This window comes from Atractosteus spatula, chromosome 12, assembly GCF_055471065.1.
Source record: "Atractosteus spatula isolate fAtrSpa1 chromosome 12, fAtrSpa1.hap1, whole genome shotgun sequence".
Classification (NCBI taxonomy): domain Eukaryota; kingdom Metazoa; phylum Chordata; class Actinopteri; order Semionotiformes; family Lepisosteidae; genus Atractosteus; species Atractosteus spatula.
In genome coordinates, this window is record NC_142717.1 from 1,820,657 (window position 1) to 1,844,043 (window position 23,387).

General features: G+C 40.1%; 1 protein-coding gene across 1 annotated transcript in view; it reads right to left on the bottom strand.

The window, feature by feature from the left end:
- Positions 1-17: 17 nt before the first annotated feature.
- The window catches only part of atp2c1 (ATPase secretory pathway Ca2+ transporting 1), a 34,020-nt gene continuing 10,650 nt past the window's right edge, over positions 18-23,387 (bottom strand). The window contains exons 2-27 of the mRNA XM_088928949.1: positions 20,837-20,941; positions 20,291-20,407; positions 17,395-17,484; positions 17,260-17,295; positions 16,965-17,026; positions 15,642-15,750; positions 14,705-14,860; positions 14,249-14,317; positions 14,063-14,138; positions 13,800-13,866; positions 13,179-13,303; positions 12,013-12,110; positions 11,547-11,642; positions 10,571-10,660; positions 7,585-7,689; positions 7,047-7,203; positions 5,693-5,863; positions 5,319-5,416; positions 4,983-5,033; positions 4,622-4,788; positions 3,883-3,951; positions 3,577-3,693; positions 3,157-3,304; positions 2,649-2,744; positions 1,772-1,913; positions 18-1,466 (exon numbers count right to left, since the gene is read on the bottom strand). Of these exons, the coding sequence (XP_088785075.1) occupies positions 1,348-1,466; positions 1,772-1,913; positions 2,649-2,744; positions 3,157-3,304; positions 3,577-3,693; positions 3,883-3,951; positions 4,622-4,788; positions 4,983-5,033; positions 5,319-5,416; positions 5,693-5,863; positions 7,047-7,203; positions 7,585-7,689; positions 10,571-10,660; positions 11,547-11,642; positions 12,013-12,110; positions 13,179-13,303; positions 13,800-13,866; positions 14,063-14,138; positions 14,249-14,317; positions 14,705-14,860; positions 15,642-15,750; positions 16,965-17,026; positions 17,260-17,295; positions 17,395-17,484; positions 20,291-20,407; positions 20,837-20,941 (2,736 nt within the window). The 3' untranslated portion in view covers positions 18-1,347. The remainder of the gene's footprint in view (positions 1,467-1,771; positions 1,914-2,648; positions 2,745-3,156; positions 3,305-3,576; positions 3,694-3,882; positions 3,952-4,621; positions 4,789-4,982; positions 5,034-5,318; positions 5,417-5,692; positions 5,864-7,046; positions 7,204-7,584; positions 7,690-10,570; positions 10,661-11,546; positions 11,643-12,012; positions 12,111-13,178; positions 13,304-13,799; positions 13,867-14,062; positions 14,139-14,248; positions 14,318-14,704; positions 14,861-15,641; positions 15,751-16,964; positions 17,027-17,259; positions 17,296-17,394; positions 17,485-20,290; positions 20,408-20,836; positions 20,942-23,387) is intronic.

Sequence of the window (23,387 nt, forward strand, 5' to 3'; positions counted from 1 at the left end):
AACAACAAACAAGAGACTTGATGAAAAGGTTTATAAAAATTTTAATATACAGGATTAATTTCATACATTGTCAACAGAATGAGGTGTCAGCTGTACACACATTAAACAAAGCACACTCAAGTCACTGCTTTTATCTGTTTAAAGAGCAGAGCAGCACAAGTGAGACCAGTGAATTAATCTGACCAGGGAAAAGCCTGAGCTGCAAATCAAAGATCTATGTGAAAAGGGAAGTAAAAAAATGCTTTACTACAGTGAGTCCATAAGGCTTGGTGCTCAATTTCAGGAAAACACTTCATGGGCCCAGTTGGCCAAGATGAATATACGCCCTATGTACGTCTGAAGCCCATTATGTATGTGTGAAACACGTAACATGGGAAGGTTCAACAAAATTTTAAAAGCAATTTTTATATCCAGTCTTTCTCAAACACGAGACACTACAAATCAAGCAAATGGACATAGATCCCATAGATATAAAAGTTATTAATGGTGCTGTAGTATAAAACATTTATAAATTCAAATACCGTCCATTGTTGTACCTTCTGTAACAGTTACTGGTTTTTTCAGTGTGGTGCGATTTAAAAAAAATTAAGTGCCCTATGTGCTCACTTATAATGAAAATTTCATTATCCAGAAAGGGTATAAATTTAAAGAGAAATCACTCAAACAGATAACATCTGAGAACCGAACACAAGAGTAATTACTTTGTTCCCGATTCTTACCCAAAACAAAGACTTTAATAGATCCAGGTATACATACAAATCCAGCACTTGACCATGCTTTCACACATACTCAATATAAAGACAAACAGAAAATGTTTGTGTTTTATAAAAAGGTTCTTTGTTCACAAAATACATGGTTTAATAGTGGTCACCTCCTCCAAAGTTTGCATACAAGATGAAAGCACAAAGTATTTCCACAATTACTTATTCTTATTGTGTAGTTTAATAATGTAGCAAAAAAGACCTTGAGCTGCAACGAGATCAGCTGGAATGCCTGAATGTAACATCTTTGCCGTTTCACAAAACAAAATCCATCTGGTTTTCTGAAAGAATAAAACACCTTTAAAATAAAACTGACACCCAAACAGTAATTTAATAAATAAGGGCTTTCAGATACTCTGAAAGGTTGTACAGTCTTGAAGCAGCACACCAAATCTTAAAGGGAAATATGTCGCCACTACAGTTCCTGTAGTTTAGCTAGTGCCTTCCCTGCAGATTTATTATTGGAAAAAACAAAAAACAGAATTAAATAAAAACCCTTAATGGCAATAGAACCTGCTGCAAGTCATTTCCAGTCTGTTTCTGTCTGTAGACATTGCCTGTTCCTTTATCAAAGACACAATATGCATCATACTTCATGGAAGAAGGCTTCAGGCTTCTGGCTTCGTTCTCTGCCTCTCTCGATCTTCTTTATGGTCTCAGACACAATGCACACGGAGGACGTGAGTCCGAGTAAGAAAATTAAGTCTGGAAGATAACAAAATTGGTTACTACAGTTGTCAGAATCTCGAGCGCCGCACAGCAATTATTTCCAAACCTAATTACGAAAAGGCACACCAATAAAAAAAAAATGAATACCACAAGGGAGCATACAGGACAAGCGGTAATCATTCTGTTCTAATCATTCGTGAACACTGCTCTGCAGCAGGCCAGACTCATCTACAATGGAGGACATACAGGAAACGTACATAATGTCAAGCCATTGTAGGTGCGTTCTGGTAAAGGTAAATTAGTTCAAAGGCGTGGTAGATGACTCCAAAGGTAGATCTTACCGAATATGCTGAGGCTCTCTGTCTGGAAAACCTTCTGCAGGGGTGGGAAGTAAATGACGAGCAGCTGTCCCATTATGGATCCCAGGACCGCGTAACAGAACATCCTGTTGCTGCACAAGCCGATCTCGTAGACGAACTTCGTCTGCCAAGTTCACAAAATTAACAAGGGGCAATCGATTCCGACTCGCACGCCCGACATAACGCCCGGTTTATCTGTAAGCGTTTTAAATCACGGTGAAATAAAGTAGCCCATGAAACTAATATAAGCAAAGCATTTAAAACATGATGTTCACTATTGTTTCTGTTAAAAGAGACTGCATATAAGCTTTAAAGAGTTGGAAGCTGCAATTATACCAATGCAGACATGTTCATTCAATACACTGTGCCAAGGAAAAAGCACAAATCACCATTTTCCATTCGCCCGACTCAATTAACACCATCGTGTCATCCATTATTAAAGATTGCATTCCTCGTAAGGCTGTGGCTATCCTGAGGCTATTCCAGAAGCACAGGGCACAAGCTAGGACTATGCCCTGGATGACGCCAGGGTCTTACAGGGCACGCAGACATACAGTATACACAAGGCACAATCGAGAGAGGACAGCTAACTGAGCAAAAAGTCTCTGTGAGGTGGGAGGGAACTGAAGGACCTGGTCGAAGGCTATTGCAGACTCAGGGATAAAATACAAACTCCTAACAGAGGGAGCTCAAGACACTCAAGCATCCAACAGCTGGAATTAACAGCATACCACTCTGCCAGACTACACTCTTTTCACTGGAATTAAAGCAGAGCTGGACAGAACTCATTGTTGGGCCACCTTGTATCATCAACCATGAACGATGCACAGAGGATTTGAAAAAAATGTAACTACATTACCTGTGACCTTGAGCTCAGCGCATTGAACATGTCAAAGAACACGAAGCACGTGAAGGTCATTGTCGTGTCTCTAGGAGTGATCACATTATCACGCAGCTGTGGGAGAGATCGATACACTTTGATTAAAATATTGGATTACAACTACTGTACTGCGAGCGCAAGACTTAATTTTCAACATTAAGGAAACCAATGCGTTTACTGCATCGAAAGGGGAGTGCAATATGCTACTGCTGGCAAAAACCAAACGAATCCAATGACGTATCATATTTTGAATACGCAGCATTTTTGTATTACAGTGTAGATTCTCAAATTCCGCAAATTTAAAGTAATGTTGCCCACACTGAGCTTTATAATAGGGACTGTTTTATTAGTTCAACAGATGATGATGTTATAATTGCCAATAATACATTCATCTCTACTTTAAAACAACAATTTCGCATATTCTTGTTGAAAAGGTGTACTCCTATTTTCCTAATCCCGAATGCTCACAAAAGGAAAGAAACGATACCTCTCTCCAGAAAACAAAGAGAGTCCCGCACACGATGATCAACGAGGACACCAGGATTTTCACAAGCAGGTTCTTGGTGATAATGCTGTCTTTGACATTTCTTGGAGGCTTTCGGATAACATCCTTATCTACAGGTTCTACTCCCAAGCTAGAGGATCATAAAGAAAGAAACCAATATAGACAGAAATTCCTCAGAAGAGCATTTCAAACAGAGAACAAGAGGCAGTTCTTTAGGCAAAGGGTTATACGAGTCTAGAACACGTTACCCAGCCATGTTGTTAAATACACTCTAGTTTCTAAACAGGTGGATGAGATCTTTGGATACATTAGCTACAAACTATATGTTAATTATCAATGATCCATCAACTACAGCAATAACCTTAGTTATTATTCCTGAACTGAGTGCATAATGTTCGTTACCTTTGTGCTGGAGGTCCATCCATTATGATATTAATCCACAAAATCTGCATTGCATTTAAAGGATTAGGGAAATTCATTAATGTGGCCAAAGAAATTAAAGTCAGTGCTGCTATACTCCTGAAAAATAAAGAATACAAAAAAAGAATGTATTTTTAAAAGAACTGTTGTCAGTACCTGGTATTTGAAAACATGATCCAACAGTCTTAGGATATACAGTCTTAACATACTGTAAGAAGCTTGAACAAGTTTTGTAGGGGAGGTGAACAAAAGTAAATTCTCAGAGTGGAAATAAAAACAAAAACTCACGTGCTCAATTGAAATCGGACAAAGTTTTTGATGTTATTGTAAATTCCTTTTCCTTCTTCAATGGCAGACCTGAAACATTTAAATCATTTTTAGAAGTCATACATTCATCAATACTGTGAAAAAAAAATCTTTAACAAATACTTGGGAGAAAACTGGTTGAAATTGAAATGTATGCTAAAATCTGAAACCTCTTACATCTTTAGCAAATGTATTACAAAAGAATTGTTAACTTCCCATTAAAAGTGAAGCTTGTAAAGATCAGGATGGAGATACAAGTTGTTTCACCGATAGCTAGGTCGTGGTCAGGGATGTAATTATGTCATCATAATGGAGAAATTATTGAAAAAACAAGGGTCCTGGCGGTTGACTCGGAGCAGGAATTGACAGAAATGCTTGATATTTGATTGAAAGGTGAATTGAGGGCTTCTGACTGGAGCACATCCTAGGGAAAGTGCTGTGGCTCTGCTGCTGCTCTGCTCTGCTACCTAGGGAGGTAACTGGTTATTGTCTTCTCATTAGATGTCTTCTTTGGCTGCCCTGCCCTGCCCAAGCTGTGAAATATAGCGTCTCCAGCTGGGACAGTGATATGCCCTGATGACACTGTATGACACCCTAGTCTGGTCTGCTGCCCTCCAAGTTTGGCTAAGGGGTCACATGAACAAGACTCGCCAGCGGTGGGTGACACTCTGATTAAATGCGCAGTGGTCTTTTAATCGCCGGGAAGTAAAGCACGGCTTACATAATTGTCTGGAAGTCGTCATCTACGAGGATCATGTCGGCCGCCTCTTTGCAGACATCGGTGCCCGTCTGTCCCATGGCTACGCCTATATCAGCCGCCTTGAGGGCCACGGCGTCGTTGACTCCGTCTCCTGTCATGGCCACCACAGCTCCAATGTTCTGCAAAGACTACATAGACAGAGGTCTCCTAGATGACACAGATCGATTATAGCCAGCGATACTTTCATTCTGATAAAGAGTAGACAGGAGATAATTCCTAAGACAAACTGCAAGTGCTGAGCGAAAGCAGACCCATCTACATAAATGAAAAACCAATGCATTTCAGAAACCGTCTCCACACCCAGCGGTGGCACATACTCTACCTTCACAATCTTCAGCTTGTGTCTGGGGCTGGCTCGATAGAACACTGCCACCTGTGGACACAAATACGTATCCCTGTTATCTCCCCCTCTGCGTTCAACAGCATCTTCATCACAGGCAGACAGAAAATTAAACGGGACAATGGAAAGAAAACCCTCCTAAAGAAATGTATCTCTGTCTGTTAGGTCAAAAAGACTCAACTACAGTTCTAATTGTCATAGCTCGCATAATAATTAAAACAAAGACAAGTTACATAAGTCTAGAGCTACATTTCGCATTGCTGGGTCTTTAAAAATAATTTTTCAATATAGCTAGAATGCTTAGTGTTGCTCCCTTACCCTTGGAGAGATCTGAGACAGCTGTTGGATGTCCATATGGTCAACCTCTTCCCCAGAGAGAGACTGAGATCCTTTAGAGTACAGTCCAAGTCGGCTGGCTATAGTAAAGGAAAGTGACCACAGTTTCTAAACCTGAAAAACTGGACTGAATAAAGAATTCAGATCACCTTCTCAAATACGGTGTGCCCATTTTAATTGACCACTAATCTGAAGGTTTCCAAACAAGCATTCTGCATTCAATATCGCTACAATTTGAAGTGGGGGGTTTAGTTGATAAATCACAGCAGCAACGCCACTGCAGTCAACACCTCCCGTTCCAGCATCAAGGACGGCATATTAACCCAGCAGGCGCGCAGAACGGACACGCCACGTACCGATGGAAACCGCGGTCTCCTGGGAGTCTCCGGTGATCATTTTGATGGCCACCCCCGAGCTGATGAGTGTGCCCACAGCCTCCCTCACCCCCGTCCTCGGGGGGTCGATCATGCCCACAAGCCCCAGGAACGTCAGCTGTCCGAGCTCAGCGCCTGAAGCGAACGCCAGCACTGCCAACCACAAGACAAGAAGCCAAGACGACCGTCAGCAAGATCCTTCACGTTCAGAAATGAAGGGACCTGTATCTGTTAGGAGTTAACGGTTAACCTCGAGAACTGTCCCGCTGTTTTGTGCACTCCCACCTGGCCAGGTGTCTTCAAGGTCTCTTGAGTGGAGGTGTAACTCATGTATCCTACATGTGATTAGCGACATGGAAGGCAATAGAGTCTTAGTTGATTAGGGTCTTGGTTAACTGCGCAAAGGTGACCTACCTGCCTGACTTTCTGACTTTGTTTACACCTGATATGGTAAGAAACCGCTACTGACCAATCATAAAAGTATGTTTTTGTATGAAAAAGTCTGCTCATCTTCAAGAATAAAAGCCCGTCGCTGTCCTTAGGAAAGTGAGTGAGAGACAAGGTCAACCTCTGAACTTTGTCTGTCCTCCTATCTTTCTTGCAATAAAGAAATCCCCAGCTTGGTTTACCAGTCATGTGGTTAACTGAGAAAAGGGTCTAACAGAAAGATACTGTATTAGATATCATGTGCTCATCCATTCCTCTCACAATGGGTTGCACCCATGACCACTTGTGTATCTTGGTTCTGACCCAACCCATTCATTACTTTCTCTTTCTTGAAGCTGTTCTGAGTGTACAGGAGTCCATGCTTCCTTGTGTTTTGTGGAGATATTTCAATCACTTTCATTCACATTTAAATGGATTTAATCATCCTGCTTATATATAATTCAACTGTTCAAAAGAAGCACCAGTCAAAAGCTAGACTGTAATCAAAATCAAACTTTATTCTCATTTTACCGCAGCTGGAGTCTCTGAGAGTGCAAAAGTCAAAAACAAGAACAAATTCTAGAGTTTTAATAAGATTGAGTGATAATTTCAGAAGAGCCAGTAATGTCATGTGATAAAAAATAACAGTACTGATACCTAAATCAATTAATTTTTTATCATCTTTACCGAAGAAGCTGCTCAGAGTTATTGCAAATGAAATGCACTACAACCTTTGAAGCAGAAAAGCACAAATTAATCATTTAGTGCTTTTCCTCAAGAGCCTCTGAGGATAAACCTCAAAACTGCTCAGATTACAGCCACAAAGCACATACAGCTGAAGCAGCCTGGTTGTCTAAATCACTGCTGAGAGCCGTGCCTTCGCTCTGGAAACCTGTCTCTGCTGTCCTACCTCTCAGCCCCGCTGTGCCCATGTAGGTTTTTTGCTGCTGGAAGAGCTCCCTCTGCTGCTGGGTAAGTGGCAGTACCAGTCCTTTGCTGTTGTAAGAAGTGCAGTACCGTATGACTTGTTCATAGGCCCCCTTCAAGAAATAAACCCCAGGTTTGTCCTAGAAGAGAAGAAGAATAAGAATAAGCAAAGCCATTGGACTTTTAAACCTATACACAAACTGTTTCAATGTATGACCTACTTCTCTCTTTCATCTATTCGTCATTTTTTTAAAAAGATCATATTTATGCACAGCCTTCTTATTCTTAACACCAACACATGGTTTCAGAGCTTTTCTGTGTGCATAAGCTTCTTTGGCATTTAAAGGATAAGGCTTTTTATATACCTGGCAATTTCCTATGTTGAGTGCTTCATGCCAAATAAAGGAAAGTTCATTTTCGTTATGTAGCTACAGTACATCACTCAGATAAAATTCCCGTCTGTTCTCAGCGCTGGAGCAAACAGAAGGTGGTTTCCAAGCGGAAAGGATCACGGATCCCACCTGCTGTGTCCGATGCACACATTTGACAGCCATCCATTTCTGCTCCGAGGTAAAAGGGTGCTCTTCTTGTCTGAGATACTCCTGTCGCACACCTTCAAGGCCCATCTACACATGAAAGAAAAACCATTTTCACCTTCTGAACACCTCCAGGTAAAGAATAAAAAGAAAAAAAATGTATAAATGTATAAAATAGCCTACTAGCATCATCTCTCCTATGAGCCACTGGCTTTGGGTACGTGAACAGATCTGATAGTGTGCTCTATCATTCTCTGACACTTTTCACTGTAACCATGACATTCTAGTCAAGTTTTCATTGCAAACCTGAGTCTTACACTTTTCTGAACTAATAATTCCTTGCATGTGCTTTACACACAGGAGGGGACCCACTCCATCTACCACTGAAGATCAGCTCCTAAATGTAAGCACGAGACCTGGATTAACACTGCTGCTCTTACTGACAGCACAGGACCTTGCAACTACCAAGTGGTCAAGACATTGGTTTAACGCCTCATCTGAGGGATTCTTCTACAGCAGTGTTCCCATCAAAATACTGGGACACTGGTTTGGAAAGTCTCATCTAGAGGGAAGGGTATCGCCAACATCATTTACAGCAGCTACATGTGTCTTTCACATCTCCTATCCCAGGACTCACCATTCCTAGATAGGTCAGGCTACACGATTAACACCTGTCACCATGCATTAAAAGATATACTGTAGAAGCTCCAAATACTAGCAATCAGTAAATTACTTTTATTATTCGTACAGGTAGGTTTTAACATTCGCTGTTTGTTAACCAAAAGGGGAAAAAACTCAGGCACTGAAACCCTAAACTGAAGGTTTAAAGATACTATTTCTAGGATGAATACAATTTTTTTTCTATTATCAGCGGAATTTGGCTCTCTAGACTCATGGAAGACACTTCCCAATAATCATATTACAGGATCACACCAGCTACATCAAAAATGGATGGCATGTGTTTCTCCAGACAAATTTCGAACAATGTCCGAACACTGACTGGGCTTTGGCTGAACGTCATACAACAACAATGGCTTCATCGGCTTCGCTCAAGACCGCCTACAAACGGAGACAGGCGACTTCTTCAAGCCAAGAGAAAGACAGGCGTTCGGAAAGCTATGCCAAAGCTGTTCCTCTGAAAACGGATGTTAGTTTGCAAGACTAGTGCCGATCAGGAAGAAGCCAGGAACGAGAATCTTAGCTTGACTTTGGTGAGGAGAATATCAGCGGAGAACAATGCGCCTGTCAAATCAGAAGCTACAGCACAGCAGGGTTCCAAGCTTTCTTTCCCACTGCTTCTCCCCTTTCTCCCTGCCCCGGAGCAGCTCCGCCTCTTGTTTCCTGGGTATTTGCGATTTTAAATGTTGGTCTGCTTTTATCTTCCGAGTGCCGTCCAATAATAAATTGCAGGTTTTGCGATATTAGTTACACCTCTCGGTTCTGCAGCATACCAAACAGATATTCTTGCCTTTGTTCCTTCAACAGAATGGCTTTTTGATGCTGATATTTCATTCTGGCACTTTTCTTTAACTGCCCAGATCCATTGATTTGCACGGATAAAATGAACATTCGTTTCTTATTGCTTAGTTAATCACAGTTCCTAGAATGATTAGGCAATGACTGCTAAGATTACAGCCCTTTCAGGGCTCATCAGAGGATAATTTTACTACAGGTTACAGAACCGAAAGTTTACACGGCCAAGAAAAACTCAACCCTACTTACTGGCCATTTACTGTAAGTTTCTATGGGTTAACATAGCAGGGACTGGCACTCGGATATTATTAGCACGTAATAATCAGATATTAGTTTAGAACTTGCACATGGTGATTTCAAGTAATTCCTCTTATTGTTGCAGGGAAATTGGAAAGCTTTATACTCTGGGGTACAATAGCCTACTTAATATAATAAGGCTTCTATCAAGAAGCTTATGCAATAGACAGGGTTAGTTTCTCACCTCTAGTCTACGGACTGAAGAGATTTAAGAGAAGAAAAATGTGCATACATTTTTGGAAGCGCAGATTGACTTGCATTAATTATATTTTATTAGTTGGCAGTTCCCTCAAGACTACTTCCAGCACAGTGCTCCCTGGAGGTTCCGAAGCCTTCCGCAGTACAGGATGAGTCAGACAGCCTGATCTCAGTGATCTCAGGTGCAGACAGAAGATGTGTCGATTGACAGCTGCAGCAAAGATGCATAGTCCAGTTGTGGCATAAAAATGCGGTCAGGCAGCTCTGTAGGACACAACTGTCCAAAGGAACCTTGATCTGCAATGTTTTGCAATCTGCCTTCTTAATTCTGCATGTGTAGATCTAGGTGGTGTTTCTGTGTGCAGTCCTGCAGTTGACAGCTAAGACCTTGATTTATGTTTAGGAATCACAGAGCAAAAAGAAGCAACTGGCTCAGTTGTCTCAGAGATCATTGTTCATTTACGTTTAGGGCAGCGCAGGGTGAGTATAGTTGAATAACAGCTGAAAATGTTAAAGAAGAGTATTGAAATGAAAAATAATTGCAGTGCAATTTCTTAAAACCCCTAAAACATTGTGCACCTTTCTCCTACGTTTCATCCTGATAGTATCCTAACTCATCAGTTTAATTCCTTTTATTCTTCAGTTAGTGGAAAATAATTCATGTTGTGTTTAAATGCACCAGAGTTTTGTAAAGACAATCAAGTTGCTAGTAGCTCTGCAGCACAAGCATGTGACCAACATCAAATAAATTAGACATTAAACTTCTAAGGAGCTTTATAAACTTCTTACATCTGATTTCTACAGTTATGTCTAACACACTGCTTAGAAGACCGCAAAGTAGAAATTGTTGTGCTGCATTTACAATAAGCAGAAAGGCAGAAGTGCAACACAGACAAGACTAAATATGACTGAACCCAAAAATGCGCAACACTGTGCTACTGTGAGAGAGCAAGCCTACCACTGCTGCTGTCCTCCGAATCGACAAGAAAGGGTGTGTTCTCACCTTCATACCCAGAGCAATCAGCGCTCCTTCTGTCGGTCTTCCCATCAGAGTACCGTTCCTTATTACAGCATCATTGCAAACACACCCAGCCTTAAAATGAACACAAGAGTCAGAGAAAAGAACATGAAGCATTAAAAAAGTTTCTTCGGCACAATTCTTAGTCCTTTATCTTTAAGTACTGTATGTGCAGAGCAGACAGCCTTACCCAGGACACTTACTTACTGATTGAGTGTAGGTAATGTGCAAAAGGAAATAACAGGTCTTATTACAGGCAAGTACAATAAGATTTAATACACAGATTAACAATTAAGTTGCTTTTTCATTTTCATATCTTGTAAAAAATTATGCATTTTGTCTGGTTGAAAGTAGCCATCTTGGTTTAAGCAGATCATTTAATATTTCAAATTCTATTTTAACTGCATTGGAAGAAGACAACACAATGTTAACGTATACCAAGATTCAAGTCTCAGGAGTCTGGAGGTTTGTTTTAGTCAAAATCTAATACGGCTACCATATCATGATCCATTCATGTTTCCTTAAAACCAATTAGTTCGGGACATGACAGTTCTATGTACACAGTTTGACAGCTATAATATTGGCTGTTCCAGACAATAAGAGGTTTAAAAATCTCTTCTTCGAATCAAATAAAATTCAATATATCCTGGTGGTCTGACCATGTGACCCATTAACACCAGATCCACACAAGTCTAGCATTCAAGGAAACCCAATGTTTTGGGTTCTAAATTTTCACTTTTCAAAGTTAACCATCTGGAACTGACAAGAAATGAATGTACTCAAGTTTAGTACTAAAATAATTTAATAATAAGCTCACTCGGTCCGGTATCTCTAGAGGGAAAAAATATACAATCAAATATCTTGGCGCGTCAGGAAAAGCCAACAAAGGAAAATAATCTTCATAAGAAGGATAAACGTCCAGACACCTTTTGCTTGGTGGCCCGACGAAGTAGCAGCTTACCTCTACTATCTTACTGATCGAGGAGTTGGAAAAGCCGTGGATCACTTCGCCATCAAGGGTAACCTCTCCAGCACCATTGTATCCAACTCCAGTAACCTGCCGGCCACAGGGACACACTCCACTATCACAGAGGTTCACTTCTTACAGTACTAAATCAAGGCAGCCTCTAGCCACTTCGTTTACTAATACACGTTATCTGGGACTTGAATCAGGCGGTGGAAATTATATGGCCCCTGATTAAATAAAAGTTAGCTAATGCAGTGTCAAAACACACCTAACAAAGATGGTCTGAAGGATAAAGTACTTCCTTGTCTTTTAAAAAATTTAAAATTCAAGAGGAAATAATCTGTCTGGACAAGGATAAAGTTCCATTTTACTCCAGCCAGATTAACTTAATTTTACAATTATTAGTAAGAACTCCAGCGCCCCCGAAAACAGCTCTGGCCTTGAATTCTTCGACTCTTACCTCGGCGTGGAGCCCGTCGGAGGTGAACACGTGAGTGACCGTCATCTCATTCTTTGTCAGGGTTCCAGTCTTGTCAGAGCAGATGACATTGCAGCAGCCTGCGTGAACATGGGGTCAGATTCCGAATTTAACAATAAAACGACTGAAATCCAATTCCCAGGGAGAGGAGAGAAGAAGGCATTTAGGAGGTTTTGACCGTGGCTCAGTCGTCACAGAACAATGCGCAGAAATTCTTTTTTATCTCCTATGCAATGCCCTTGGCTGTAGGTTAAAGGGATAGACTGACAAATAAAGATATCACTGTACATTTCCTTAGTCACACCAACACCACTGAAATTACTGAGTGCAATACAAGCTCCTGAAGGTAATTTATGGAAATGTCAAACACTCAATTTACTGCCTTGTTCTCCAGGCAGCTTCAAACAGCGGATACTGCTCAAAAGAAAACATGCTTCTTTACAATACGTATTGCTGTCCGGATGAGGTCCTGCACACAGCAGACCCCAGCCTGCTTCAGTGCATGAATTATTCCAAAAACATTCCTACATGCACAGCATGTACTAACTACAATTTCACTGAATTGCCAGGAATATAAAAAAGAACCCTAAGCTGTGCAAGACATATACACATTTTATATTGAGAGCCAATACGAAACTATTTTTTCCATTTTAACACCCAACCATCACAATTTATAAAACATGCTGGACAGTACGCCGAGTCCCAGACGTTGTACAAATTCCTTGTCAAGCTCGTGTTCCTTCAGCGTCAACCAGGCGTGAAATGCAAATTCTCATTGTCGGACAGGACGCATATCATTTAATGGGCAATGTGCAAATGAGATTAAAAAAAACAAGACTCATTTTTAAGCACCTTTTTTATTCCTGATGAGTCACCCTTCAGACTTGCCAGAACATCTGAAAACCATTCTATTGTATATAAAATTATTCTCTTTAATTATTTTCCAAGTCCCTCTTCAATACTAATTTTTAAGACGGCTCTATGTTGAAAGTTCAATGGAGGAACCACTCAGTTCCTCATATCTAAAGGTACAATAATATACATGTATATATATATACACACACCTATGTGTACTTACAGCATACAATACACTCTGTAGGTCACACAGGAAAAACAAACAAACAGAAATCTGCTCAAAATGGCCGTACCTAGTGTTTCCACAATTGGCAGCTTTTTCACAATGGCACGCTTTTTCACCATCCTCATCACGCCCAGAGCCAGCGTCACGGTCACCACGATGGGCAGGCCTTCAGGAATAGCAGCCACTGCAAGGCTGGGGGGGGGACGGCACACATTTTACAGTACGGCAGAAAACGGCACCGATTCGGAAACCAGGATCATTTTCAGTGTAATGGCATTCTGTACAACTGGGATGCCAAAAACAGAAAAAAAGATGATGACCAAGAGACACCAAATTAGCCTGCTTCCTGATGACTTGCAGGTCATGTTAACAAAATCTGCAATTTAAATAAAGTGAGCCACATCAACTGCCAAAACAATCTTTTTAACATACCCACTGTACTGGCTTTTTATTGAAAAAGTCAGAAGGAAACTGAAGATAAATTCCAGGGGTTCTATAATGATGATGGAAGAGAACAACACCCTTGAAATTTACCAGAATTTAAATAAAAGGTATAAGAGAATAAATAGATCATGACAGAACATTTGAAGCCTACTATAGCAATCACACAGTGTTTTACTCACATTTTATAGAATTTAAAGAGCCAAATTTATACATGTAGATGTGTTCACCATAATGCTTTACTTACCTAACACCGATAGTAAACATATCGAGAATATGCTTTCCTTGGAGCCAGCCGACAAGCATGATGACTCCTATACCAAACGAAAAGTTTATAAGTAATACCTCTAAGGGATATAAGTGAATCATTAGTAAAAAATAAAGCGGCACAATTCGTTTTGCAGTCTATCACCCTTAGAATGGTGGTTTTGAAAATATATCCTGAAACGTACAAATCTCAGGCAAGTATAGCTCTATGCCAATATCACGGAAATGTGAAAAAAAACCCACCGATTATCCCAAATGAATATAGGGAGAGCTGTTTTCCTAAAAGATCCATGCTTTTCTGCAGAGGTGTTTTGGGGGCCTGTAAAAAGAAACAGATGAGTTTGCCAAGAATGCGAACGTGTCCCAATTACAATGACATTACAATACGTTCACTTTCTGATTACGATGATGTCAAAAATAGTTACTCACATCTTCAGCTTGCATCATCTTGAACACTTCACCAAATTCGGAGTTTTCTCCCGTTCCAATGACAATGCCCTAAAAATAATAAAATACAGAAAGGCTGCAGTTTGTAAACTGAAAGAAGTATCATCATACACGTGAGACACTTACACAGTACCAGAAACTTTCTGTCTATCCGGTCAATAAAAGCTATTAAGCTATGGATTTATCTCCCTGCTGTTTGTTTTTAGCACCAATTTCGAACATTTCAGACTAACTTCCCTACATTCCCCTGCTGTGCCGTTTGCCTCCTGCGTCGGTTCTCATCCCTGTGAAGAGGACTTGTCTGATTTAATTGCACAGATTGCACGAGAGAGGTTTTCAACGCGGCAGGAGGTCCCTCTTTCCCCCCGGAGCGTGCGGGGCACAGTGATGAAAGCAGCAGCAGCAGAGCCTGCTCTTCGTGGAGCGAGCAGAACTCACCTTGGCCTTTCCACACCGGACCAGAGTCCCCATGAAGGCAATGTTGCTGCGGGAGGTGATGTCTCCGTTGGCACCAGCCGGCTGAGGTGCCGTAGACTTCGCACATGGCGCCGTCTCCCCCGTCAGGCTCGACTCGTCCACCGACAGGTCAGCGGCCTGCAGTCCGAACCCGAGGAAAACCCAGATTACTGTGGATTCGGCTGCCCCAGGAAGTCACATGTCCGAGACAGTGAAAGCACCGCTTTCTCAAGCGACACCGCCCAGTGCTATTCCACAGCTTAGAGGGAAACAGCAAACAAGCCACTGCCCCAGGCTTCCATGATACGTATTCCTCTGGTTAACTGGCGTCACTAAATTGCCCCTCTATGCACGCAGATGTGTGTCCTGTCCAGTGAAATCCTGACTAAGGTGCGAGGTGTCGCCTCTAAGGACAAAGTGGTTGTTGAAGATGGGTTAAAGGAAGGAGCTTCTAAGGATGTGCAACACCTGAGGAAAAAATGATCATGACATTTTGACTGGCTCACGCACGTTCTGCTGTACATCATATACGGCACTTGAGCCACGATTAAACTTTGAAGTAACGTCTGCAACTTTGATGTACAGTGTTATTTTATGGGTGTAAGAAGGGCAGCTGAACTGAAAGAGAGAGGGAGTCCTTAATCAGTCGTTCTAAAAAGCATGATAAAAAGAGAAACTATACTATACTAATAACCTCATTACTGTAAATGGGATGCAAACAGTGTGACACTAGAAAAACTAGTCCATGTGATGCCTTTACACCTGAAGGAGGCTCCACCGCCGTCTTTTCTTTTCCTTTCAGCTAGGAATAAACCTTCACCTGTTGCACATGATGCCTCTGCCTGATGGTCACCAATACACAATAGTCATGACAATAGTCATTCACTGAGCCATCCAATGAAGTCACACTCAATCCTACCTCAAAGAGGCGCAGGTCAGCAGGAACCCTCTCTCCCACGGACAGACAGACCGTGTCCCCAGGAACCAGCTCTCGGGCCAACAGATGTTCAAGGTTTCCTTCCCGCGCACTAGAGAATCACAATAAGCCAACCTCTTACCTATATCATTACAGGTTCTGGCGCAAAGCTAACAGTTGAAACTGTCAACACTTGGCAAGTGCTGCACAGTCGCTGAAGCCTATAATGTGGCTTCTAGCCAGAAACAGCTGAATCAGATCTTTGCATCAGTTAGCTACCACATTGGCTACAGTATATAGTCTGAATAGTCTCCTTTCCTAAGAACCTGGTTACAAAGGTGATGGAAGATCTGGGATTCCTAATGCTTTCCTTTTTGTATTGGTTATTTAATTCAAATGAAATTAAAAACATTTTCATGTAGGTGTTTTCACAACACCTACGAGCATACAGCACAAGCCTCATTCAACTGCCCTGATATAATTCAAGGAATGTGAACCCAGCTCTTAGCAGTGGGTTTAGGTCTTGAGAACCGGTTTAGCGTGTTGATGTGACTGTTTGCAGTGAGTATGACTGTACAAAGGAGTGCAAAGAAAACTCACACCATAAGATTGACAAAAGAAGTAGAAATTGAGAATGGGTGTCTTGAGCTGTATGCTCACTTTTTGATATGTAAATGAGTAACTCCTGGGCATGTTTGATATGGAAATAAGGACAGCTTTCTAGTCATTGTACGCCTTTTCTCGCAATTAGTTTGACACATCATTAGAGGAAACAAACAAATCTTCACTTGAAAATGACATGTACCATGAACCCTTTACACAAGCTTAAAAAGAACCTCACAGAATAACAATTGTAATAATCAAAGACTTGTAATAATAATAAAAACAAAAATATTAGCACCTAACTGTTTTTTTAGAAATAGCAAAGGAGCTTATTAATTCACAGCTCAAAAAATGAAATGGCAACACTTTTAAAATTGATCAAAACCAGATCTTTGTTTTCCATTTCATGATTAAGGAAACCAAACAGAGTCTATAAACACACCACCCATGACAGCACTGTCATGCCCTAGATACTCCCTGCTTCTCAAAAATGCTTCTATTATAAAAGACTGCAGTTGAATGCAGCTGTACTGTGGTTATGACTAATATCCATTGTGAATCAAGTTACAACTTCCAGGGTGTGTGCCTTTCTCAACTCAATTAGATTTCAGCCCAGATTCCTGGAGACTGCATATTTAAAGCAAGATGTTATACCTTTTGACCCCATCATTTTTAACTGTTAGTGACAAAAAAAAATAATCTGATGAAAATAAAATAACTTACCAGTTGCATTCGGGTGGCACTAATTTACCCAGTTCTTCTAAAGATTTTTCAGAACGATACTCCTAGAGAAAAAATAATATATACTGAAAATACAAATGAAGTCTATAACAAAGTTTATAGAAAACACAGTTCACACACAATAAGTTTTAATCTCAACCTTTTCCTTTATATATTTTTACGTTGAAATAACCCATGCGTGTATCATAACATACAGTATAATATACTCTTGGTGTTTTCCACACTGCAGTCTAATTCCCCATAAAAGTATTAATTAATTCAACAGCACAAGTCTTACCTGTACAAAGGCAACTGTAACAACAATGATAATGGCCTAGGACAGAAGAAAAAAATATCATACAACTGAAATTATGTTTCTGAAGGATAAAAATAAAACAAAGCCAAGTATGAACTGAAAGAACGAAGCACTTACCACAGTGATGCTGACCGCATCGTCGAACTGATGCATTAACACGCTGATGACAGCTGAGGCCAGTAGCAGCATGATTAGTGGGTTTTTAAACTGAAAGGAGTAAAGTGGGGAATTAAACCAGGCCCATGACTGAGCCCTCAACACAACAGGAAAAAAGCACCAGCAGATTAAAAAAAAAATGAAACACGTTTTCCTGACTGCACAAAATGCACAGTGCCATTATTTATTCATACAATGATATGGCAAGTGTCAGTGTAAAGCGCTGAGAGCATGGAGGACTCTGACAACTCAACATGACTGTTCCTGTTACATTACTGGAGGGCAGAGGCTACTTGGAAATTGAGGTTTTAATGCCAAAATTAGGTATTAGTTTCATGGTCAAAACTCATAAAGAAAGTGCTTCCTTTGTTCTAACGAGAGCTACAAATTACAGGCACGGCTCTTCAACCAAATACAGCAGTTAAATACATGCAGAAAACCAAATGATGTCAAAATATAATTTCACTCTCTGATGAAAACATTTGATCAATAAAAGTTTATTTGACCTATTCGTTGCTAATTATCTACAATTGCTCTGATTGAAAATCATCACTTGATGACTACCGTAAAATACAATATCATCAGACTGACGCCAATATTCGCGACGCAAAAAAAACAACAATACATTTGGTGATGGAAAAAATATTTTCGGTATAACTGTGTTATGTTGTGTAATGTTATGTACAGCAATATGACAGCAGTGCCTACACCCAGAGAGGCATTTAACCTGATGAAGGATGGCAATATCTAATATTGAGACCCAACCCCACAGCCTGGTTTGGAAGCTGTCTATAGGGATGCATTTCACTGCATCATGTCTTTCTTCTTAAGACTTCCTGTAACAAGTTGACAAGAGCAGTCATGTACACAGCATGACATGGTATGACTTGAAAATGTGTCAATTTCTAGTCAGCCTTCCGGTCTGATGAAATCACAATTCCATAGAGTTGTTAACCGATAGAGGTGTATCACTCTAAGGGTTATTCTTACTGAACACTGCTAAAAAAAAAAAATTTGTCTGATGGTGTAGCCACAAGAAAAGTTCACATTCTAGAACTTCAATCTTTTTCCATGTACTAAAAAAAGGAAAATAACCTCAAGAGCACTGAGTTCTTCAGAACTCGGAGCATGTTGCCCCACTGCCTTGTTGGCATTATTGACCTTCTTCCTACTCCTCCCAGCAGGCAACCGCACAGGGCAAGAACAAGCGCAGATTCGCCTCGCCAACTTCCTTTCCTTTTTTTATTGCGCTGTGCTCTTATACACGGCCCTTTGGAACTCTCCCATCATTTAGACAGCCTCACACTGGCGAGTCCTCAAAATACCAATCAAGGTCCATGGTCCATTCTCAAGGAGCCCAGTCTTCTCAGTCCCAAACCATTTTCTCTCCTGCCGTCCGGTAAACGGTAGTGAAGCATTCGGTCAGAGTCCAACAGATCACTGAACAGCTCCTACTCTCCAGGCAATAAGACTGCTAAATAGCCAACCTGCAGCTCCTTTAGCAAATCACCCGTAATGTCTACATGGACACACAGTCTTCACTGTCTTCATCACACTGCACTACCTGGACATCATGTACCGCACACACCCTAAACACATAGCAGCTCTATTTATATTGAGTTTTGTCTGTGTTTGTTTTATTTAATTTCTATTACATTATTATCTATCATTACGTAACCTTATTTTTATTATGTAACCTTATTACCCCCCAGTGAGCTCATAGAAAAGACATTTCATTGCCAGCAACTACTGCTGCTGCACACTGTATTATTGTGCATTTGATAAATAAACTTTGATTGAAAGGGGACAGCAAAGGGCAAAAGACAAAGGTCATTGCTATCAGAATTCCAGCTAAGAGGCTTATTTGCATTTTATACTACTTTAAATGAATTCATTCTGGATAGCTGGCTTTCTACTACTTATGCCTCATTGTAACTGCCTACTTAATAGTAGCTATAACAGTCGTGTGATCAAGGAGGATGAAGACTCACTGAAATTATTCATGGTGATTCCTTAAGTGACTGATTCAGATTACACACAAAGCACATTAAGCAGGAAGACCAGACTCCTGCTGTGGGTAATTGTGTGTAAGGTAATTAAAGACTGTTCAAAACCGCAAAACAAAAAGTGGGATGGAAATGCAGGTGTAATCAGGCAGAATAACCGGACAAAGCTAGCCAGCACTTTACTGATGTTTACTAAGGCACAGAGATATAGATTTCTTGTATTTCTTCACTGCCATTTCCTCTGTAGGTTACGTTTTCCTTTCCAATTTACAATGAGAGTTAAACCATGGTATAGGATCTAAGGTATAATGACAATCCTGAAAAAACAGGTACACACTGTTTTTTAATAAAGCTGCCTATAACACTCAATTCCTAAGCAGCTGACAAGTCAGTAATTTCACAGTGCCGCTAATAGCGGAAAACATACAACTTCTATGATCATGGATGTGATTTTTCAACCTATAATCCAGTAGTCATATGCAAATCGAACAACTTAATGGACCGAGTAAATTGTTGTTGTGTTTCATGGAGACGGATTGCCCATGCAGACTCAGAAATGTGACAAGAAGCAAGCAATGGAAAAATGCATACCTCCATAGGTAACATAAGACACAGAGGGACAGAATTCAAATTCCTTCCATCGGCGGTGACCACATTTTTAATTTCAGATGTTCCTTTTGCCAAGAGCATACAGGAGATTTTTTTCTGGAAGTATTCTATCAACGGAATAATAACATCGAAAACATACCCATGTAAACCTAGTCTGAGAGGGAAGTTTTCTCTTCTGAGAATTCAACCGATAAAGTCCCTTGGAAACGCACAAAGGCTAGAGAATAAAGACCAGGTCTTACCTGGGAAATGTATTTCTTCCACAGGGGTTCATCTTCACTGATGTCAAACTCATTCCAGCCATGGTAAGCTCGGCGACGTGAGACCTCACCGTGACTTAAGCCATACTGCAAGTCAGCCTGCGAACAGCGATAAACCATGAGCAGTGATCTGTTCATAGCAGGTTATCTGGAGTTCTTGTTCAGACAAAAGCCCTCCCAATTTATTCAGCACGAACAGCAGACTTAAGCGTTCAGCTTTAACAGCTGTAATGAAAAATAATTCTGAGGCCTTTGGCTGACTTAAACTATTCAGGATTTTTGCTTTGTTTCTAATCGTTAATTTTTAAATGCATGTTTAGTTTTATACCCATTGTATTTCTGTGACACAAACGGGTTTATGGAAATGGCAGCAATCAGCAGGTGGAAATAATAACCAGCTTCTTATTAAGCTTATTATCTCTGATGTTAAGTGCTGTATAGGTTTTCATTACTGTTACCGATTTTCATTCTAAAAACAACAGCTGATCTGTTCTCATTTTCTTTTGTTCTGCAGAGAAACAGACATACCTGTAGAATACAAGCTACTTCATTCACCGGAAGCTCACTGGCCTTTTTTGATGCTAGTACCGGAACCATATTCTCATCTTCACAGTGGGGTAGACTTTCAACGAGCTGGAAGCAGAAAAGCAAAAGTAGATATAACCATACGTGCTTGCAGAAAAGATTCCTCCCACTTCTACAGGAACGGTAAACACAAATGAACACAAATTAAATCTAAATTTAACTTTAGTGGAGTTTTTTCATGACTGCCAATGGATGAGTTTGTATTCTGTGACCACTTTTATATGAACATAAAGATGGGTACAAATGAGGGAGGCTATTTTGCAGTTTTGTAGTTAGTAGCTAACTGGCCCAAGAATCCCGTGAAGGTGTTTCCTGAAAGCAACAAGATGGTATGAACCTCAACAATATGGCTGGGTAGTTTGTTTCAAATCCAAGAGTACATTAGCAGTTTCTCAGTCCAGGGGTAGTACCCCCATCTTGAGTCACTGTTGGAAAAGAAGCATCATTGTCTTCTGGCCAGCATCTTTTTTCCTTAAGCGAAACTGATAAATATGCCATCAGACCCTGAGGATTTACTTGAGTGCTTCTAGCATCCAAAACACTTCTATACTAATGAGTAAAGAACTTCGGCCTTCCACTTCTACGTTTCGACTTCCTCCACAGTGAACACCCGAGTTAAATTCTCGTTTAGTACATCAGCCATTTCCCTTTCATTTACTACTCGTTTCCCATCATTTTCTGGGAAATATTTTCCTTCTTCCTTAAAGTCCTTTTGTTAGAACACTATATCTCCTCCTTGTTAATCTTTTTGGTTTCAACGGAACAGAGTCTGTCTACCAGGGTTACAAAATACACTGAAGTTTCATAAGTACTGTCCATGAGTCATTTTAATTCATCCCTCAACCCATAATAACTGATAATGGACTCAGTTTTACAATTGTCTAAAAATTGAAACCAGTAATTTTGGAAACTATCATTTGAAATAACCTCAGCATTTCTTTTCATCTTTATAGAGAAAATAATCTGTAGATCTAGATCTAACTGAAACCCACCAGAATCTGAAATGGGTAGGTGAACTATACCTATAACCAAACAATAAGAAACAATCTGTAGTTTTATTTTATACTGTTATAAAACATGCTTGAAAAAGTAAGTTTAAAATACCTCTGTTGAAGTTAAATGCATGACAGGGAGTCCTTTTCCCCAGACATTTGTGTTACTGTTAACCGATTTGCTATTGTGAATATCAGTGGAATACCACATTGCAGTAAGATGGAAAGGCATCAAAAGAAGACGCAAAAGGCATTAATATATTCCTACAAATCACAGTCAACATCTACACATTTGCCTGTGATTACAGTGTCAGATCTAAACTGGAAAAAAAAAATGCTGTGACCAAATGGGTAATTTTTAAAAAAATCATTTGCAGCACACAGTATGATGTTCTTATTTTCCTTTAGAATCATTTATTGAAAAACAAAGAACAACCAATTTGAAATTACCCAATAAATGCCACATGTTGACAAATCTGTTTTACAGACTTTATAATGCTATGAAGTGAACTGAGAGATTAACACATCTGATATAGTCTGTAAAGCTCTGGGCTTACAGTGCATCAATAATGCAATTGCTAGCCTCGCACCATATGTCCTGAAAACTGTTCCTGTAATATTCAAATTGTAAACATCATCACAGAAAAGTACAATTGCCTTGTACTTTTTGGTTGAACTCTTGTTACTGAAACGAGCAATTGAGTTCTATAAATTCAGTCCACGACCATTAAGCTACGATATCATATTTGAAACAATTATGACAACACTGTTCATAATTAACCTCAAGCCTATTCTAGCCGTTAAACTATTTGTCAGTTTTATCAATTATGATAACAACTTGCCCAGGACTTACAGTTCCACATTCACATGTCCGAAATGCACAGCACAAACAAGAAAACTCCACTACATTAAATGCGAAAACCTCCTGTTATCCTTATCTTCTTTGGTGCTCATGTTGTAATAAATCCCACAGTATATCTGTCGCACACAGAGACTGCCAACAACCTAGCTACTTAAAACAATTGGACAGGTATCATGTCATGGTAATCCCTAAGATATTAATCATGCATTCTCTCCTGCCATGGCTGTGCAGATCAATCCCTTTAGAGACCATCTTGAAAATGTCCACAGTAAGAGGTCCTTCAAAACTAATATTAATTTTCCCGGTTTAAAAAACAAAACAAAACAAAGCATTTTACATAAGAACAAGTCTTAGCCAGATAGGATTCTCATAATTAGGTCTGACAAGTTCTTAAATCTGGATCAGACTCCTCTTCTCCATACAGTTGGTACAGCAGTAACCATAAGCAGTTACACTATCCAGCCCAGGTCACCGCATGAGATATACTGCATGCATGCACTAGTTTAAACTCCACCTTAAAAGCAGAGAAAAGGTATACAAAGGCTACTTTGGAAATTAAGCTTTCAGTCCAATACATTAAAGAAAACAGAGGAACAAAATGAGAGATGTAGAGTGTATAGAGTTAAAAAAAAGTCCATTT